A 20,684-nucleotide genomic window follows, 5' to 3' on the forward strand; every position below is an offset into this window, starting at 1 on the left:
CAGGTCACTGAACAAACCCTGCCACCACCGTTCATTCCTGCGGTCAAGCCAACTCCTGAAGTCCCTGTCACGGCTCCCATCATTCCAGAGGTACCTGAGGAGGTTCCAGTGGTCATTGAACCAACGCTTGCTCCTGTGGTCACCCCGGCAGAGGAGCCAATCCTTGAAGTGGCTGCCAGCATGCCAGAGATCTCAGAGGAGGTTCCTGCTGTTCACCAGGTCCTTGAATCAGCCCTGGCTCCAGTATTTACCTCTGAAGACGCAGAGGAACCAATCTCTGAGGTCCCTGTTGTGACTTCCAGCACACCAGAAATCCCTGCAGATGAACCAGTCTCTGAAGTCCCTGTTGAGGCTCCCAGCACACCAGAGATCCCTGAGGAGCTGCCACAGGCTCTGTCTGCGGTGGAGACAGAAGTGGAGCCAGAGGTGATGCCAGAGGTCCCAGCTCCAAGTGTGGAGGACGCTGTGGAGGACGCTGTGGAGGAAACTGTGGAGGACGCTGTGGAAGAAGCTGTCGAAGAAGCTGTGGAGGAAGCTGTGGAGGACGCTGTGGAGGAAGCTGTGGAGGAAGCTGTGGAGGACGCTGTGGAGGAGGAAATAGTTCAAGAGGTTGTTTCTGCTGAGCCACCTGAGGTCGCTGAAGAGCCTGAGCCTGTAGAAGAGACAGTATTGGAAGAAGAGGGGGCTATAACCCAAGTGCATTCAGAAGAATTGATCCAAGATGTGTTGGAAGGTGGCAAGGAAGAGGAAGAGGAAGCAGATGAAGAAGAAGATGACGACGATGACGATGATGATGATGAGGACGACGATGATGATGATGATGATGAAGAAGATGAAGAAGAAGATGAACCTATGCCAGTTCTGCAGGAACCTGCTGAAGTCACTGAAGAGATCATTACTGAAGTTAAGCCAGATGAACCTGTGGAGGTAGACTCCCAACCAGCCCCCTTGGTTGAAGAACCCAAAGTAGAGGAACAGGATGTTGTTAAAGAAGTGGTCACCGAGGCAGTGTCCACTGAAGATGTTCCTGTTGAGGTGCTATGTGACGCTGAGATTGACATCCTGGAAGAACCCAAAGAGCTTGTGGACAACGAGTTAGAAACCCACGTTCCTGCGGCCAAAGCTGAGACCCCTGAGTCAGATTCCGACTATGAACTACCAAGCCCTCCATCGCCAGTCGCAGATGACTTCACAAACCTGTCGGAGGAGACAGGAGTGAACCATAATGCTGTTTGTCCTGAAACGTCCAGTATGCAGATTACGCAGGAAACAGTTACAGTAGTGGAGGAACAAAATGACACCGAAGTCATCTCCCAGTCACATACCTACATACAGATGTCCTCCTCCTCAGTAATGGTTACTGACATGGTACCTGAGCTTGGACTCGAGCAAGAGAAGGCTGAGGCCTTTGAGGCACATTTTGCCAGCCCCTTTGTCTCCTCTGATAGCCCCATCGATGTCCTGAAGACCAATCTGCCTCATGGAGATTGGGGCTTCCTCACAGAAGACCCCGATGAGGAACAAGAGGTCAAGAAGGTCTGGCCAGACTCCCTGGAAGGTTCGAGCCCAATCTAGTTCCTTTTCCCTCCTCCTGTCTATTCATTCCTCTTCCTGTCTTTTCCTGCAGCATACAGGCGTTGCTATGCATACTCTTTCTGTTTGTGAATGCGTGGGAGGGTGAACGCGGGATGATTTGATTTAGTAGTGATACAAATAATGGGCTTGTCATTTTCGATAGAGCTTAACAATAACCAGCAGTCTGCTAATTGAATGTCATCTTTAGGAGGAATGATGAAGGGAATTGCACTGTTCTGCTACTGCTTGCTTGCATGCTGCATGGCTAATGTAAAATGTTTATATTTTATATTAAATGTTAACAGTTTCTCACCTAATTCTATTTACAGTACATTATCATTTGCCTTTATGAATTGCCTTATAGAATGTGCTTGTACATTTTTTAATTGTGTTTCTATGATGTCTCAATGTTCAGAGGATTGCCAAGATGCTGGAGCTTTTCTACACATTTTCTCCTCCTGCATATATTCAACATGCACACACGCACACACACACACACACACACACACACACACACACACTTTGAAATTCGCACAGAGGCCAACCTGAAACCATCGATACAATAGCATAGCACCGTGCTGTATAGTACTTTTATTTCTGCATTTGGCAGTGCAACTTTGTCTGTTTCAGTGGCCACGTGCATACAGTAGCTGTGCTCAAAAAAGGAATGGAGCTTTAGTGTAAGTTGAGCTGTGCTGTACCGTACTGCACTGCTGTGTACTGTACTCTGGGTTCGATTTGCTGGGGGGATGGGGTTAAGTCCATGCCTCTTTTTTGTATATCCCCCCTTGGTTAATCTTTTTTTATTGCTGGGTGAGATATTTTAGTCATACTTGTGGTCAGAGTGAATTAAATATATATTTTTATCCTGTTGTTTTTACTTTTTGGGAAATATATGTCTGATATGTTTCATAGAACCCTGCTGTCCTTATCTTCAGCAAATTTAAAAAAAATCTTAAACATTCTTCACTTTTTAAATATAAAAAAGGGAAAATTGCTGATCTACAAGCTCTCTGTCTGCATTGCAATGCGACACATTGTGAGCTTATAGATCTGCTATTGTTGTATAACAATGTATATAGGGCATACGTGGATAAGAAAATGCCCCCCCCCGGGCCCCCCCATATTCCCTCTGTTTTCTTTGCAAATCGAACCCTGACTGTACTGTGTGCTGATCCAGTGCCCCCCCCCCCCCCCCCCCATGCATCTGCTCCTCTGTGTGCCCAGTGATGCTACAAGTCTGTTCTGTCTTATGTACACTGCAAATATTTACAAAGGCATACTTTCTCCTCGCTACTCTATACTCCTGCTCTCAGCTGAGTGGGGGAATGAATTACCGGTAGAAAGCTGTAAAATGCATGTTATGTAATCAGTGCTAGGTGCTAGATCGTTTGTCAAATAATTCTACAGATCTTATCTTACTTGGAGCTAGAAAGATCTTTTGCACGCCAAGTGTGAATGCTATCGGACAAAAGAAAAAGACCTTAAGGGTCAATGCAAAAAACAATCCTGCACGCTCTCTTCACTTTTACTGTAGGCTAGTTAAAGGACCACTTCACCACTTTTCCTCACTAATAATCATGATTAAAATGCCACCATTTTTTCCTACTCTGTCTGTGTCTCATGGGCAGTTCAGAAACCTGTCCACCAGTGACATCATCGATGGGGAATCCAAGCTAATAGAAACTGCAGGCTTTCGAGTCCTGAAAAGTTGCAATGCGAAAATGGAAGCCATCGTTCTCACTATAACAAAAATGTAAACATTTTTGTTTAAAAAATATTCTGCCTAACGATGATGTCACTGGTGGACGGGTTTCTGAACTGCCCACAGCCCTGAGTAGAAAAAATGGTGCCATTTTATCATGATTATTAGTGAGGACCTATTATATGAATATAGGCCTTTATAGGCGTCAAAGAGAATTCTTGCCTGATGGAGGTCTATCATACTCCTGATGGCAAGAAATACATGCCACATTGAGTTTGTGGCATGAGCACATCTTTGATGATTTACGTGCAAAGATGCAGGTGTGACCTATCAATGACAGTAATAGAATGAGTCAATGACAGACTGGTTGCTTTGCAGTTTGCACTATAATCGCTTAATGGAATAAAAACATTTGATTCTGTAAAGAAGAAAAATAAATCCACTACCAGAATCAGAATAGGGTTGACGTGGTGTCTGGTTGCTAGTGCCGAGCTTACCAGCACTCCACTTGCCTCCACACTTCCACAGACTATTCATAAGTACTCTGCCAAGGTTCTACGCTTATTATCCCACCCTCAATGTCTACACATATTTTACAGTTAATATATTATTATTATCGCATCATTATCGCAAAAACAAAGGGTATTTATTAAATATAGTATATATAATTAAATATTTATTTATTTATTTTCTATTCTTGGGAGTGAATGAGTTAAGTGCACGCCTGAAACGTAATGGACGATTCATTACATGCAGTATGAAGTTATTTTCACTCATCTTTAGAATTTGCATAGCAGGAATGCAAATTCCACTTGCGATGCATGACAAGTGACATGCTATATCACTGTGATCCTATTAGTTTCTGCTGGGTAGTGTGTGGACATTATTTTCCCCCACAATCTGTTTATTGAACATTTTTAATTTACAAAAAGGACATGAAACAGTGAAAGTGATCAAGACACTATGACTACAATTAACAACAAACACACACAAACTGTATAGGCTATAATGCAGTACGCTGTATACTGTATATATTACAGGATAAGCACAACCATCTCTGTAATATATGGAAAAACATGTTCACAGTACATGCACAGTATCTTAAAACCTATCTTTTAAAACTCTTCCACAACTTGCTGTCCCAGGTAAATGTAATCTAATCTCATATTGGTTATTGGTGATTGATCTCAAAGGTTAAAACGTCAGTGTTCACACTTCACACTGTATATTTTAACTCGCAGTTTAATAAGATATTGCCTGAGAAATGCTTTATCTTGAGATGAGTTGCACCTCAAAATCCATTTCTTTGTGTTAGAAGTAGAACTGAATCAAGGCTTTTGTCAAGTCAGATCCACAGACAGATTTTTACTACAGGTCGTAGAAACTACAACACATTCTCTGTCGAGGTCTGTATCCATTCCAGATAAACAAGTCTTGTATGGTATATGGTTGTTGCCTATTCTGATCTGCATATTTCTAAATTCCAGTAGGGATGATTGAAGATGTGATGGCTGTACTGCTGCCCTCTGCTGGGAAATTAGCACATATACTTTACTAGAGACCACAGTGCCTTGAAGCACATGGTCCTGGCTGTAGTACTGTAGTACACAGTGTACAAATATACATATAGTATACTCTGCTTACTTGTACAGTATGTGGCAGTTGCGTGAGGCACTATCAGACCATTTTTATTTACAATTTAATTATGGTGATGTTTTTCTTTTAGTTTAAGGGCTTTGGTGTGTATGTGAGAGGGGAGGGGCATCGAACCTGTGGCTTACTATAAGCACAAGGCCATCCTATTGTCAGAAACACAGTATGGAATTTCCATGTTGCACTAGTTTGGTCTCTTTTATGAATGATTGTAATGATGAAAAAGTGATGGTTTGTAGGCTGCAGCATTTAGCCTGTTCTCAGACCCTCCCTGGGTGCACAGCCTGCCTGAGAACTTTCCATTCTCAGGGCTGATATATGACTAAGCAAAGATCGGGAAATGTGAGTCCAATTAAGCCACAGTCAACTTTTCCTTCCTCCCGTGCCTCCACGCGAGAGGGCAAAGCTGCAGAGCGTTCCAGATGGGAACATGTGGCAGTTGCCACCTTGAATCTGGCCTGCAGTACTCCCTGTTTAAGCCCAGCCTGCTGAACGTTAAACCCCAACATTTAGAAGGGCTGTGCATACTGTACATGCAGTGACAACAGTAGCACATAGCAGAGCTTTGGTTAGTATCATACTTTCTGATACATGTACGTATGCAAGTGATAGGTTAATTCAGAGAATTCAGCGCCAAGAAGCATGACTGCTAGGATGGAAATGACTCATGTCATAGATATCATGGAAGCATTGATCCAACAGGGCCAAGGTAGGAAGCAATTACTGTCCGTACACTTCTGTCTTCTTACCAAGAGATGTCACCACAGACCTACCTTATGGATAGTGTTGCCTTGGGATGAGATACTGTAGGACCAGCGAGCATGGCACAGGTTTGGGTGTGCCTCTTGGATCTAGTGTATCAGTTATAAATATGGGCTTATATGTAAGGGCTTTTGACAAAGCATGTGATTTTTAGACATCCATAAATGTTTACTGTAGTGCACATTTGTAATTTGTAACTCCCAAATAAGTTTCCAATGCATGCATGCATTTATTGCAACCGTAGACTTACTACATATAGGGAGTGAGACTGAAGCAAATTATAGCTCGTAGCTTTCTAAGACTTGGAGTAAAGACCCACGCTGTGTCTGTGGGTGTCTGGGATCATCATGTTCCCTGGTGTTTAACGCAGGGGGCGTGGGCAGGGGGGGAGGCCCTGACTGGCTGGTCCCCCCCCAACCTCTCTGCCAATAGCAGTCTGCCCCCTCCCTCATCATGGGTGATTTGCCTGCATTCACGAAAGTGAGGGTCATTCCTATAGGGTGCCATATATAATATAATGTACAGTTTATAAATAGCATGCCGACAATGACTAGCATCTGTTGCCTGGACACACCATTACAAGTTTAATTGTTCATTATTTCTAATATAACTTTTGATTATATAAAGTAGCACTTAATTAATCCCAATTTGTAAAGGGTTTTTGATCACTTGTGCCGATTTAAATACATTGATGTGCTATTAAAGCCCTCAAGCCGTGTACCAGAGCCACTGCTCTGACCAGCACACAGTACATTGTGATTGGCTATTCTCAGCACATTTTCACTCATTTCCTAGGTTTTTTAAATGTCTCCCACAGACAAACCTTTGTTATGGTAGCTGGCTGGCAAATCCACATTTTCCGCTCTTTGTCTCCATCCTGTAAGAAAATGAAATGTGTCCCCTAGTATTTATACAGCCCTGCAAATGGCTCTCGCCCAGTACTGTTCGTCACAGCACCCGAGATATGCAGTGCTTTCCACTGCGAACGGAACAAATTAAATCCAACTTGCGCGGCTGTCTAGTTTTTATTTCCCAACCCCACTTCCAGATTTTTTTTCCCTTCTTTCTTTTTTCTTCCTTCATTCCTTTTCAAGCACGCCCCCCTGGTTTTCATCAGTGTGCAGTGTCTTGAGGTCAGATGTGAATCCTTGCAGTATTAGTTCAGAATAATGCTTGAAAGACACGAACGGGCAGAGTAAAGATGGACGTTTGCTGTTGTTCTTGTTGTCGAAAAAGACCACATGGTAAGTGGATTGTTTTATCTTTTGTAGTAGGGACAGGCCCTATTGGACTTTGTATCATTGCTCGTAAGGATGCTTTGAGATGGTGACAGTAAGGAAAACGTGGTGATGCATGTCACCTGTCCCATTCCCTTTATTGGTATGTTGTTTAGAGCTTATTATTGTTTTGATATTTTGACTGATGTCAAAATAACTTTTTTTGTACTACTCACAATACTTGCAGTCAATGTGAGAAGATAGGACCTCTACTGCCGTAGGGGGTGATTGAACAAGCATCCTACCATGTGAGGACAGTAGTAGTGGGCGGACTCCACCCTTGTGGGAGTGGTAGGAGAGGTTAAACTGCTATAGCCAAACATCTGTATTTATTGCTTTTATTCCACTGCTTGATATTCACACTGTATTCTCTTTCATTATCACTTTTATTACGATCCAGATATTTGGTTGACATGTATATGCACAGATCAAATGAGATCTTCCTGATTATGAACTGGCGAATTAACACGGTCAGCGTCAAAGCACATGGTCCTTGAAGCATTTGTCGCTTCTTAATTCTTATTTATCTCAACTGATATGTTTCATGTTCGTCTGAGATATAGTTTCTAAGTGGCCCAAGATGTTTCACAAGTATCTTTTTGGTGGCACATGCTTTACCTGCATTAACTGTTTGCTAGATATTTGGAAATGTCATACTATAGTTTGTTGAAGGTCTACTCTTTGTGGTCAACCACTGTTTTGTTTATACACTAACATTGAGCACGACACATGTGATGTCATTAGATCTATTTGGGCTTTTTTAATGGGAGACGGCTGTTATGTTGCATTGTGTCGCCATCCCTTTGCAACTATGACACTAGTCTTGGTGCCAGGTTTCAGCATGGTATTATGGGTGTAATTGACACTCTGCGGTGCTGAAGCTAAAACTCTCCTGGCTCGCTGGCTGTGTTTTGCAAATTGAGGCAAATGTCAGTTTGTGTACTGCGTAAAGCTTTTGATCTTGGACATAATGTATATGGGTGTGTGCACACAGCTTAGGGAGGGTCAGTAGATAGGGTTTGTTTGTTGAAAGTATATGCACCAAAAGCTTTGCCTAATAATGTAGTGTCTCTGTACATGATGTACAAAGGTTACAGAATGAGTCTGTACTGTATAACCCTATACAACTACAGAATAGTGGTAATTTAGAAATTTGCAGTACAGAAATACATGGTTACAGTTACAGAATAATTGTATTGATGATGCACATCAAAATAAGGAGAGAGAGATTTAATATTATTAATATTACTGTCTACTGACTATTTAATTTTAATAACAGGGGATGTCCTAAAAAGAATGGTATAGGGTAAGCCTATTGACTGAGTGACGGAGAAGGTTTCAAAGAGATTATTTTTAACCACCATTACCATTTTTATTTTGGTGGCTTTTCACTGGTTGGTGGTCAAACACTATTCATTTATGCAGGCTTCTGGGAAGGTTATGGGCAATGGGCATGCCGCATGTGCTATGCTGTCCCAGCATAAGGAAGCAATTAGCATTCAGAAAAGTTCAAATTAAGCCACACGATGAAACTGGATTGATGGCGAGCTGTCTGTCTATACTGTGAGGGAAAATAAAATGGGAGTCATGGTTTAATACAAACACAGAGAAAAGGGGGAAGGACTTGGATCATACATGACTCATAAAGTGGGTTGGAAAATAACTGCAAGGGGCTTTGTCAAGGGGCAAAACGTTCTATATGGACTTTTTTAACAGTAAACTTGGAAGCAAGGTTTATGTGTTCTGTATTTGATCTCCTTATCAGTGCTGACCTTATCAATGCTGACTTGAGAGATAGAGATATGTGTATGTCTGTGAGTGTGTGTATTACACAAAACAGCCTCATATATTATTAACTGCTGCAGATAGGCTGCGGGAAGCTTGGTACTGGGAAATGCAGAGAGCCTCTCGCAATGGCCAAGTGGAGTCGCTAAAGAGGACTAGAACCTGCTATTGAACACTGCAAAGCGCTTGTAATTAGAGAAAAGTTGTGAAGAAAAAAACATGTTTTAAATAACTAAGAATAAGAATTATAGAAAGAAAAGAACGTTCCTGCAGGGAGAAAAGAGAGCGAGGGTAGAGGGAGAAAGAGGGGAGGGAGCTCAGCCACTGCTGGAGCCAGAGAGGACTGACTCACTGGCAGGGGGAAAAAGAGCGAGGGAGGGAGGCGGGCTGCACTGCTCGCTCCACTCGGCTCACTCTTGTAAAAGTCGCGAGCAACTTGGCCACCGCTCTTGTTTTAAAGTCCTGGATGGCACCACACCCCTAGACGCCCCCCTCCCCACCTCCCTTCCTCCACCCTCCCTCACCTTTCACCCCAACCCTCCCACCTGTCCTTGGAGCCTGTGAGTCTCCATTCTGTCCCAGGCCCGATGCCGGCAAGCCCCCTTGGAAATGTGTTCCCAACCCTGGTGGTTGTGGGACACGTCGTTACTCTATACATCTTTTGGCAGTGGAGACTACGTAAGAAGCAAGGTAAGACAGGCTTAGTTACAAGTCTTACTTAAGGAGCGCTGCTGGTGCTAGTATTTTGTGCCTGGTAGATCAAAGTAGTTGTTTTCCTCTGTGGCAAACCGGTACCCAATGGTTGTCTTCAGCGTTTGTGCCTCCTCTCTCGTTTCTCTCTCGCTGTGTTTTGTCGTGATGCACACTCCCCTGTATCTCTTCCTCACCCCCTCGTTTTTTTTTCTCCCAACACTCCCCTCTCAGTTTCCTGCCGTGTAGAGAGTGGTGTAGTTAACCCTGTAAATGCTGGTGGAAATGTGATGACGTAGGATTTTAGGATATTACTTACACTCAACTATGTTTTGATGTTTAGGTCTGTCTGATTGTAATTTACTTTGCATTATGTCTTAAAGACGTATATAGTATTTCTACTTTTGTGTTCATGTCATTTTGTATGGAGCAGGATTTAGCAGGATGAATCTTTAATGCAGGAATTGTTTGACATTTGAGACTCTCTCAACAACAGTTGTGCTCACTCTGGCCTGTTTATAAAAATGTTCAACAGGCCCCAGCTGGCCTATACCCTTTCACACAGACAATCTGTCTTTAGGGGAGTGGGAGATCAGAATGCAATCTGCTCACTTACCAACCTAATGGTTACCTCTCAGGTATGTGGTGTTTAGCGACAGACACACCTTGCTGATTTATAATTTACTGTTGACAGAGCTCGTCACGATGGTGGCCTCCAAATAGCTCCAAAAGTACAGTACATGCCCAGTACATCTGTGGCTGCAGGTAACCAAATCAGCCACACCCCAAGGCAAATTACAGGATGCCTGGGTGAAAGTCTGCAGGTGTGGAATGAGGACAATAGTAGTCCTCTTCCCTCCCTCCCATGTTATGGTTGTGCTGTCAGAAAACCTGTTTAACAGACACTGTACATAGTTAGAAAATGCTTAATCATTCAGTGAAGTGGCATATGATAATAACGCAACTTAACATACATCTATGGCATCTACTACTAATTCTAAAACTAGACATCACCTGAGGCCAACTTTAAAGGATAAAAGTGTTATTTGAGAGGACCGTTGCCTTCAGTTTTATTTTTGGGAGATAACTTTATATTGTTGAACAATGCCCAGGTATTGTACACAGGCAGTGTGAAATGGCTTTGGTGTAGTGATGACAGGTTTATCATTATGAGTCTCTCTGGTCTCTGCATAAGCCCACCCATGCGCATACGCACACACGCACGCACGCACGCACGCACGCACGCACGCACGCACGCACGCACGCACGCACGCACGCACGCACGCACGCACGCACAGGAAGTCAAGGAGGGCCCGCCTAAAGCTGATGTTATGGCATGAGAGGTAACTTTCAAAACAATGACTAGGCAGTGCAACTTGAGGAAAGGATCTGCGCAGTGCGCACTGTTGAAAAAGGAAACGTTCACTTCAGTGCTTATTAGGCAAAAAAGAGAGAAAATAAAATGTGCTTAGATGACAAAGAAGAAAAGAAAGGAGCTATGCATCAATTTGCTGTTAGGGAATCTGCACTGATCAGAACCATACAATATGCCTAACTGTGGTTGTGGCTGATAGAATGTGACCAGGAAGAGAGGTTTGACTGGTAAATGGCAGGCAAGCTTTGTGTTGTAAAGTAGGCAGTAGGCACAATGCCATCTCTACACTATGTTGATATTCAGCTGATTTGCATGTGAAGAAACCAGGTTTCATGATTGGACTCGTAGCGATCGAGACTTACTGTTGCACAATTATATTGCCATTAAATGAGTTTGAGCCATGTTTTTACTTTGTCATAGAGGTGGTAGACAGCAGTATAGGTTTTCTGTTGACATTACACGTTCAAACAAAAGGAAAGGTGCGTAGAGTGGATGTCACGTGCTGCATGACATTGGGCAGACAAAACCTGGCCTGGCCAAGAGTACTTGTGTAAAGCAGCAAGGCTGTAGTTTGTTGTAACAAGGTGCCTTTGGTGTCGTTCATTAAGGGGGAAGGTGGCTCTGGGGCAAAGGGGATTTACCAGCCAGGTTAAAAAAAGCACACAGAATGATCTGCAGCCCTGCCACACGCAAAGGTCAGGTGATGATGGTATGGTCAACACAGGAAAGAGGTGGGGGTTGGGATGTCTGTGTATCCTGGATACAGACATAACATAACAAACTTATAGTTGCTGCTAAGCTGTGTCCACGTGTTCCCGATCTGATCCTCAAGACCTCAGAAACAATCAGAGTAATAATTTGTGTGTGTGTGTGTGTGTTTGTGCGTGTGTGCGTGCGTGCGTGCGTGCGTGCGTGCGTGCGTGCATGCGTGCGTGGCTGAATAAGGAAAGAGTAATTTGCTCTGAGCGTGTGATTGTAATGATTGCAGCTGAGAGTTTGTGTAGTAATTTAAGTAGCAGACCATAATGACCATACTGTAGGTTGTAAATCATCTGCTTTCAGTTGATTTGGGCCCCTCCTCATCTGTGTTCTCCTAAACTGTGGGATAGTATATATTGTAGTGTTGCCTGTGCTTAATGCCTGTGCTGCAACCTGAAAAGGAATCCTGAAGTCTTCTCTCCACACTTGTTGTGCTTTTACTGTTCTTTTGCCTTGAGATTTCCGTCAACAGTATTTTATTAGGCTCTCTAAGGTCTCGGGAGATTAGAAGATTGCAATGCACTTTTATGGAACCATTCTTGATTGTGAATTTAATCCGTCCTTCCAGGAAGACACACCCAAGTTGGCATCAAACATTAGAGCAGTGGAGGGCACTAGAGACAAGGTGGCTCGGTCTGGTGAACGCCAAGTCATTATTTTGAGTTGGCATGGATTCAGGTTTAGGCTTAAAGCCTGATACATTAGGTATTACTCTGTTGCTGTGTCTCTTAGGTCGTAACTTGTCTGTATAACTATAATGAGATATTTGAAGAGCACGGACCGCCCATTCAGGGACAACCATTGTATCCTGACCTCCCGCCATGCCTTTCACAATGACCTACTGACAACAAAGACATGTGCACAAATCCACACATACACAGGTGCAACACAAGGCAACACACTCCTGAGTGTTAACGCTCCATCGATCCTCTCCAGCAACTTGGCATGTCTTCAAGAATAAATGATACTGCATGTGCTTTGCTTAAAGTGTCAATGCTGATACAGCGTCTGAGATATGTCTGATTATGTTTCATAGGGTGAAGAGCCGGCAGCCTTGTCACATCAACTCCCTTTTCTGATCAAAACTGGCTCTCTCATATCAGGGAAAATACCACCAACTACCTCTGCCAAAAACAGGACTTTTTTAAACCATCTCCATCAACCAAACATTCAAGGTTTTACTACAGGACAAATTGAGGGTGACTTTTGGTTAGAATTAAATTTTCTGTTTTGATTAGTTTGAATACTTTTTTTGAAAATGTGAAACTCAATTCTCATAGTCTTAAGCATAGGTTTAGTTTTAGGAATTTCATTTTTGTTTCATAACAGTGTGCAATTGTGGTCCACAGAATTCAACAGATGGACTCATAATCACGATTGATAATATCAGTACTGTACTGGTATAACACTGGTATTACACATACATGTTTTTAAAATATATAACATCCCAAACAAATACTCGCTGTTTTTGACAGAAACATTGTCTCCCATTTGTTGGTAAGTTTTTAACAATGATTATTTTTTGTAATGAAAAAGGGTAAAATAAAACAATTATACAATATTATTAAATTGTGAATGGTTTCAAATTAAGTGAGCTTTATGTAGGCCTATACTTAATTTTATAAATGTATGGTGTGATTATCAGTCTAGTAAAGTAACCTGGAACTAATCTGGGTCACTATAGCTGAGAATAAAAAGTAAATTTGGAACTATTGGGCACTATCAATAAATCAATATCCTTAAACCCCACAACTGACATTTTCCCTCATCTACACTTTTGAATGGTCGACACGTGTTTGGGAATGAATTCACCCAATGTTTGTTCTTCTATTCTTATTAAAATACATTTGGAGTACAAGTCTGATTTTCTTTTTAATCCACCTTTTATTAAAAAAAGGAATTTAATACGTAGTTGAATTTGTTTAATTGTGATTCAGATTCTGAAGAGGGGTCCCCATGGTGAATAAAGAAACAGGTGCCAACAGTGTATGTGCTAGAACAAATACTTGGCTTGTATTGCAAATAATGTGGGGATGCTTATCTTCTCTATTGCACAAATAAGGGAAGGGGGGGGGGGGGGGGTATTTTACTGTATGTCTATGAAATGCTTCCAATGTCATGGAAAAAAGTGAAAACAAGCCTGCTCTGTTCAGATTATTTATGACACACAGCTGTTATGAATGTGCCTAAAGTATGATTTATCACCCATGGCACATGCTGTAGGCATATACACATAGTTTGCTGTGCAACCGAGTAGTCAGTAATGTAATCTGTAATCACTCACTATAGGCTATCTGGGTGACAGTTAGACACAATAAATAAATTATCGGATATTTCTGACCGTACCTTGACATCATGTGATAGGCCTAATATATATTTTATTTTATTAATGTATTTACAATTGTTTCTAAATAATAAAATCTAGTCTCATATCACGAAAGTAGCCTATATAGGCTACTGTATAGCTACTTGCCCAGCCCACTGAGCCCTGCAGTCGAACCATTACAGTTGAGGACTATAATAGCCTATTCCTATAACTCCCTAAAGTAGCTATAGTAAGTAGGCCTAGAATGAGTGAATTATATCGGTTTCAGACACGGGCACAATAGGCTACAGTTGAAATATGGAAGAAAAGGTATAGAGGGCGGGGTCTGGTAGTGATTTGAATAATATTATACAGTAGGCTATGAACTGTCCTGCCAAAAGATCGGTCTTCAGTTCATTTCTGTTTTGAAAGCTATTAAAACATTCCATGGTGCCTTATGTAATGTTTGGTACCGCCATGCTAACGTAGAGGCGGACAACTCGTGTGGAACTAAAACAGTGTGTAGCCTAAACTGCTCCAGACGGAGGCAGGCGGTCTAATCTGGGATGTCTTCTTGTTCCATGTTATCATGTCCAACAGCAGCAGCACTGAGCGGGCACGCGGCAGAATGGAGGAGAACAGCGCTCACTCCTTCATTTCATTAAACACAGCTGTGGGCCGGGCTTTCTGGAAAGGGAAGATTTGACTCTTTGCAATCCGATACGACACTTTTTTCTCTCCTTCATGTGGCTTCGGAGAAAGGATTCCTTTTTTTTGTCTGAGGGCTGAAACACTTATCTGAACTCAGAGGACAAACGCGTGCGGGCGGCAGCATACTGAACATAGCCTACGTTTTGGGGTGTGGGGGGTTTAAAGCGTGTCCACAGCGGTGGTGGTGCGTATTTACGCACAGCAGCGCGCAAACAAAACAAAACAAAACAGGATGGCTGAACTTGTCACAGATACTGCCATCGCAGCTAACTCTTCTTGGTATGGCGCCTTCGACCGGGAAATTATTTATGGACGCGCTAATTACATCCACGAAATGGGTTGTGGTGAAGTGGGATCCCATCTGTACAGCCGCATGTGTTGCGCAGGTAAGATAAGCAGCGCTGTCCGAATTCGATTATCAACTGTCTGTCTGTGACTGTCCATGCGTCTCCGTGTAATAGGAGGAGTTCTGAACTTTTGCGAGGGAGGGTTGGGGGTGGGTGGGTGTGAGTGAGTGAGTGCGTGTGCGTGGGGGCTGATGCATATGCTTGCATTGCATGATTGGCATGCAACATTACGCCGAAAATAACAAATCTACAAGCTCACAGTCGCATTACTGTGCGCTTGTTGATTGGCTTTCTTCGAGCGTCGACACCGTCGTACGGCCAAGTATACATCAGCGATAACGGTACAGTTAATTACAGACGAGCGTCAACCGTCAATGAATAGTTGTATGGGCTACTTGTACGGTAACGGCACAGCACTGGGGACAACGAGACGAGTCAACGATATTGCCTATTATGCCTAATGCTGCGTAGGCTACCACTTGCTCTTTCATTCCACATGAGGACTGCTTTCAAGCTATGAGAAAACAGAATAATATGCAGCCTACCCTCAACTAATTAATAATATTTGATATTATTGATAATATCCTCAGCGTATTATACATTTTAGGTTATTCATTTTAGTAGCCCTACTTGTGTAGACAAAAATGTCAATCACAGTCACTTTTTTATTCACCATGTCTCATAATATAGATTATCATTATATGACGATTGATTGATTGAATACTTTATTAGACAGAAATGTATACAGTGCGAGATACAGTCAGACATTTGGGCTAAAAGACATAAAAACATTAAAAAGTCCCGGGGACTTGTTTCCATTGTGGTCCTTTGTATTCAATTAATCAACATCAGTAGGCTATAAAAATAACACCAAAATACAATATCAACAAGTAGACCTAGCCCTAATATTTGTCTTGCAAACACCCATTGCTCTTTGCAAAGTAGTCTTAAGTGCACCAAGAAACGTGTACACAAGAAATGGGCGTTCATAGGCATATTGGCCAAATACCTTTGTTCTATTAAGATTCAGAACAACATTTTTTATTTTGGACAGCCTATTTTTTACATTCAGTATATCAATGGTGCTGCAAGAAATCCTTTGTCTGAAAAAGTATAGGCAACTAACTGTGACCCTCATTCATATGCAACAGCTTAAACATTAACCACATCTCTTATCGCATCCTTCTTCCACTCTAGTCATGTAAAACATTATGGTTATTATCGTTATCATTGGACTGTATAAAATCTAACGGGGCCGCTCAACATTCCCCACAGTTTTCTTTTTTTCTCCCTGAAGTCCCCTTTGCTCCAGACAGAGCAAGTATTTTCTTTAGCCAACAACAACTCACGTATAAATAATACGTCAATGGACTCCCAGCTTCTGTGTGTTTTGGTATGTTGTCCTGGAAACGAGTCTCACATTTCATTTTACAGCAATCGAGAGTGACTGTCCAACAACACGAGCCAAAACCCTGTTGGCCACTGTTGACCTACTACTTACTACTATCCACAGTTGTCATAATAACTCTTGACTATAGGAGGTGGAAAGAAAGACAGAACATCACCAGTGACATATTTACATACAGTTTCTAGACAAATTTTTAATTTGCCTGGTGATAAATAATTGTAGATAAAATTTGAGATGTGAATCATTAGGAGTACAGTAGTATCCCTATTTCAACAGAGGAGGGAGACAAACATCCTCTCCTCCTGGATTATTGGCTGTCACTACCACAGCTGAAGAACCCCTCTCATCTCCATCCAAATTACCCAGTGATACCATGCTTTTGTAACCACAAATGAATGAACAAAATGTGTTCCTAATATATTCCATTTGGTGTTTGGGTGCATATTCCTGCAGCAAAAATGGTCACATCTGGTGTCATCTGTTAATTTTGTTCCATGTTGGATGCGCGGAGACATTATAATTAGGGCTGCAAATATTGACTTTTTTGATTAATCAAATTATTCAATTAAATTTGTTTTATATATCAACAAATCAATGCAATACATTTGTATAACTCATGAGACAATTAGTCTGATTAAGCACTTTTTTTTATACTTGCGCATTGATGTTGTACAACAGTATTATTATTATTGTGACTGTAGGTCACAGATTACTATGAAAACCTGCAAGTCTGTGACGCCTTGTGACACGTCACACCACCATATATGGCCGCCAGTCTGTCACGCCTCATGAACACGCTCCATATATGGCCGTCTCCATATAGGAAGATCACAACACTGACCTCATCAAACACTGGACACTGACCTCATCAAACCCTGGCTAGCCATACATGGAGAAGACTGGATCATCACCTAGATCTGCATATATGTAGCCGGCCAGCAACTCTACATCTACGTCCTTCCTCTTTGATGTCTCCTTTTTGACTGATACCTGTCCATTCAAACTCTAGACGGGCCCGCCCCAAAGTTATTAGTGCAGCCCGGCACCCGGCGAAAACTAGAGTTCTCAACAGGCCCAAACACTGCCCCTGCTGCCACCCTTAGATCTCCATATGTGGAGCTGACCTGTTCTGACATTCCATATGTTGATCTGACCTCATTAAACCCTGTACACTCAAGACACGCTCCATATGGCCAGTACAGAATTCATTCAATATGTTGATCTGACCCCCCCATGCCAAAGTGCCATCGCTCACCCAGCAGTCGGCCATCACCCAGGCGGATGCGTGCACACCACCTCGCCAGGCTTTAGGGCAAGGTCGCTTCTCGCCCTCAGGCTGTCTTACTGTACTGGTTATAACAGTTATTATTATTGCGACCATATGGCCAATACAGAATTCATTTCATATGTTGATCTGACCTGACCTCATCAAACCCTCATCAATATTAAGCCCATATATGGGAAAGTCCATATATGGATATTGTGTCTCATGATAACCAGTGTGGGTGCCATGACCCGAGTCACACTTGCAATTGAACCAAGTTGGTACAACACATGGATCTCCATTATGTGGAGCTGACTATCATCACCTGGATCTCCATATGAAGATCACAACACTGACCTCATCAAACCCTGGATAACCATACATGGATCTAGATCTGCATATATGGAGCCGGCAACTCTACATCTGACCTCGCAGACACCAGATTTATAGCTTAACTCCTGCTTCTTAAGTGTGTCGTATTAAGAAGCTCTGTTGTTTCAGATCTGTACAGATCTATATTTTCTTTAGGCCTAATTGAGTATTGATTCTTTTTTATATTGATAACATTTATTAGTTCGATTAACTGTTGCACACCACCCTAAAACAACACAGCTTTGTAGATCATATTTTTTTATAATGGCCTCTTTATTGCACTTTGGGATCTGCTGCCATAATGCCCTTAGAGCTTCCATTCCATGTCTTCTCTATGAGCCCACTGAACCATCTGCATTCACTCCATTACTCCTTTCTTATCAATCAGATCATAAACCATGAAGAAAGTTTTATTTTATTAACATTCCTTTCCTCTAAAGGGCCAGTAGTGCATGCTATCATGTGCACAGAGACAGATAGGTGGGTGAGGTGGTGGGGTTATCGCAGGGAGCCGGCTCCCCCTGTCTGTGTGGTGGATGGGTACGCCCCGACCCGAGTAGGAATGCTCAGGAAGAATACACAATAAAATCCTGAGTGTTTAGTTTTTAGTCAGTTTAACTCTCTGAGAGTGTACAAATTTACCCTTAGGGTTGATGGTGTACAAGCTCCCTCCCCTTCATGCCAAAGCTGTCATCGTAAAACATGATATGTGCTCTTATGCGACTTATGGCTCATCCCTGCAGCATTACAGTATGCTACAGGGGGGGGAAAGTCCCCCGCTTAAATTAAACCAAAATGTGTTCTAACTTAAAATAATACAAAAACGGTGACTGATGGTATTTTTATATAACATTACAATGGTGTTGTTTTTATTATATAATCTGGCATTAGCCTTTAATAGCAAAAAAACATAATATTTCTATTGACTGTGTATTCCTATTAAGTTAAAAGAAAAAATCTATTAAAAATGTTACCTCTTAAATGTGGCGATTGATTAATTAATGTATGCTAATTAATTTAATATACAGTATGGGTTATAAAGGCAAAACAAATTATACTGTAGCACTTAGTTTGCAGTTGATGTGAACATTCCTCAATGTTTTGTTATCAGGTTATCAAGTTCATATTTCAGGACGTTATTTGATTTTCAAAGAGACACCATGCATGCACTTCCGCAATAGACAAAACATACAGAAAACATGTGTGTGTGAAACACATGAAATCAATAATGAATTATGCACCGTGCATATTTGTAATAGACAAAAACAATTGCAGAAGACATATGTGAGACACATGAAATGAATGATGAAAAATGCAGAAAATGCTATAAAAGTGGGAGGGCTAGGAGCATAGTCTGTTGAGCATTTGAGCAGCTTTGGTCTCCTTGTGTTATTTTACATGCATTTCACTTTGAAGGCTTGGGCTATGCTTGGTGTTTTTGGCATGGTTTTGTCTTTTGTAAGTCGTAAGGCATGTATTATGATTAGGGCTACATTCAAAAGAAATAAGGCAACTAGTATAGAGTAGAGGTAGTATCTATCAGCAACTTCTTCTCATGTCCCAACAAGCCACCGCCCAGTGCAGGCATCCAAAGAATCCCTCTCCTCTCCAAGATCTTGTGTCAGTGTCTCCTTTGAAAGAAGAAGATGGATGCTGCTAAGGGTGAAAGGTGTCCCAGGTATGTTGGTGCTATGTGACACATAAATGAAGGTGCTAGGCTACAGTACTGAAGAGGCCTTGAACCAGGTTGTGACCATGGCTCAGTCAAATAGCCCCCGCCCCGTATTCCCTGAGAGCAATGTCTGTATTGCATATGGCAGACGTTGCCTAATTGTTTTGATTATTTTCAGACTACAGATGTGAAGAGGTGATATGCTGTATAAACAAACAAAGGGCTGATGCGTGAGTTACGTGTGGAACATACTGTAGACACACCGCTCACCTCAGTCTGCCTTGGATTTGATACTCTATTCACACAATAGCTGCATTGTGGGCGAACTAATTTTTCGCAGCCTGCTGGCATGTCTTCCTGATGCTTTTGTTTGTCTTTTATCGGTTCCAACTCCAGAAAATCTAAACCAAATGGTTGAAAGAAATCATTTGTCTCAGACAAGAATGCCCAGCAATGTTCTTTTTAGAAAATCTCAAAATAGTTACATTCTTGTTGGCTTTGGATTCTTGTTCATCCCCCAAAGTATCCTCGCCTCACACTCACTCACTGGAAACAACCTCCCCTGTAAGATCCCTGTAATTGTGCCCTGATGGAAGAACAAAATATATAGTCAATGTGCCCTGTAATTGTGCTCTGATGGAGTCAGAAAATTCATACCCTTCCTAGGGTACTGGGTGAATGTGGTACAATGTTCTTTGTGGGTGAGAATTGGTTTCCATTGTATACGTTGCCTCCTACCCTGGTCTTCTCTGCTAAAGAACAGGCCATTCATTCAGTGTGCTGTGATGTGTGGCGTGTGTCTCTCTGCCTCGATCTCTGCCTCTGGCCACACACTTGGAGTTGGTGCCTTGATCATGTCACGTAGTGCTCAATTAGGGTCAGTGGGCACTGGTGGACCATTGTGGTTAAGCATGGATCATTTTGGTGAAGCTGGACAATAGGGATGCCCAACCACTCACATTAATGGTGTTTTTGTTTGTACTTGGACCGATAACTCACTCTGTTCACACTGAGGTGAGCAGAA

General features: G+C 42.2%; 1 protein-coding gene across 8 annotated transcripts in view; it reads left to right on the forward strand.

Moving 5' to 3' along the window:
• pleca (plectin a) overlaps window positions 1-20,684 on the forward strand; it is a 127,801-nt gene that overhangs the window by 62,054 nt on the left and 45,063 nt on the right. For 4 of the 8 annotated variants that reach the window (XM_079523067.1, XM_079523069.1, XM_079523068.1 and 1 more), the window contains exon 1: window positions 14,647-14,983. The exons of 3 other annotated variants lie outside the window; for them this stretch is intronic. In XM_079523067.1, the coding sequence (XP_079379193.1) occupies window positions 14,830-14,983 (154 nt within the window). In that variant the 5' untranslated portion in view covers window positions 14,647-14,829. Of the gene's footprint in view, window positions 1-6,874; window positions 6,940-14,646; window positions 14,984-20,684 lie in introns of those variants that run through there. One more of the 8 variants, XM_079523074.1, reaches the window with a different exon arrangement.

Source organism: Electrona antarctica, assembly GCF_951216825.1.
Source record: "Electrona antarctica genome assembly, chromosome: 15".
Classification (NCBI taxonomy): domain Eukaryota; kingdom Metazoa; phylum Chordata; class Actinopteri; order Myctophiformes; family Myctophidae; genus Electrona; species Electrona antarctica.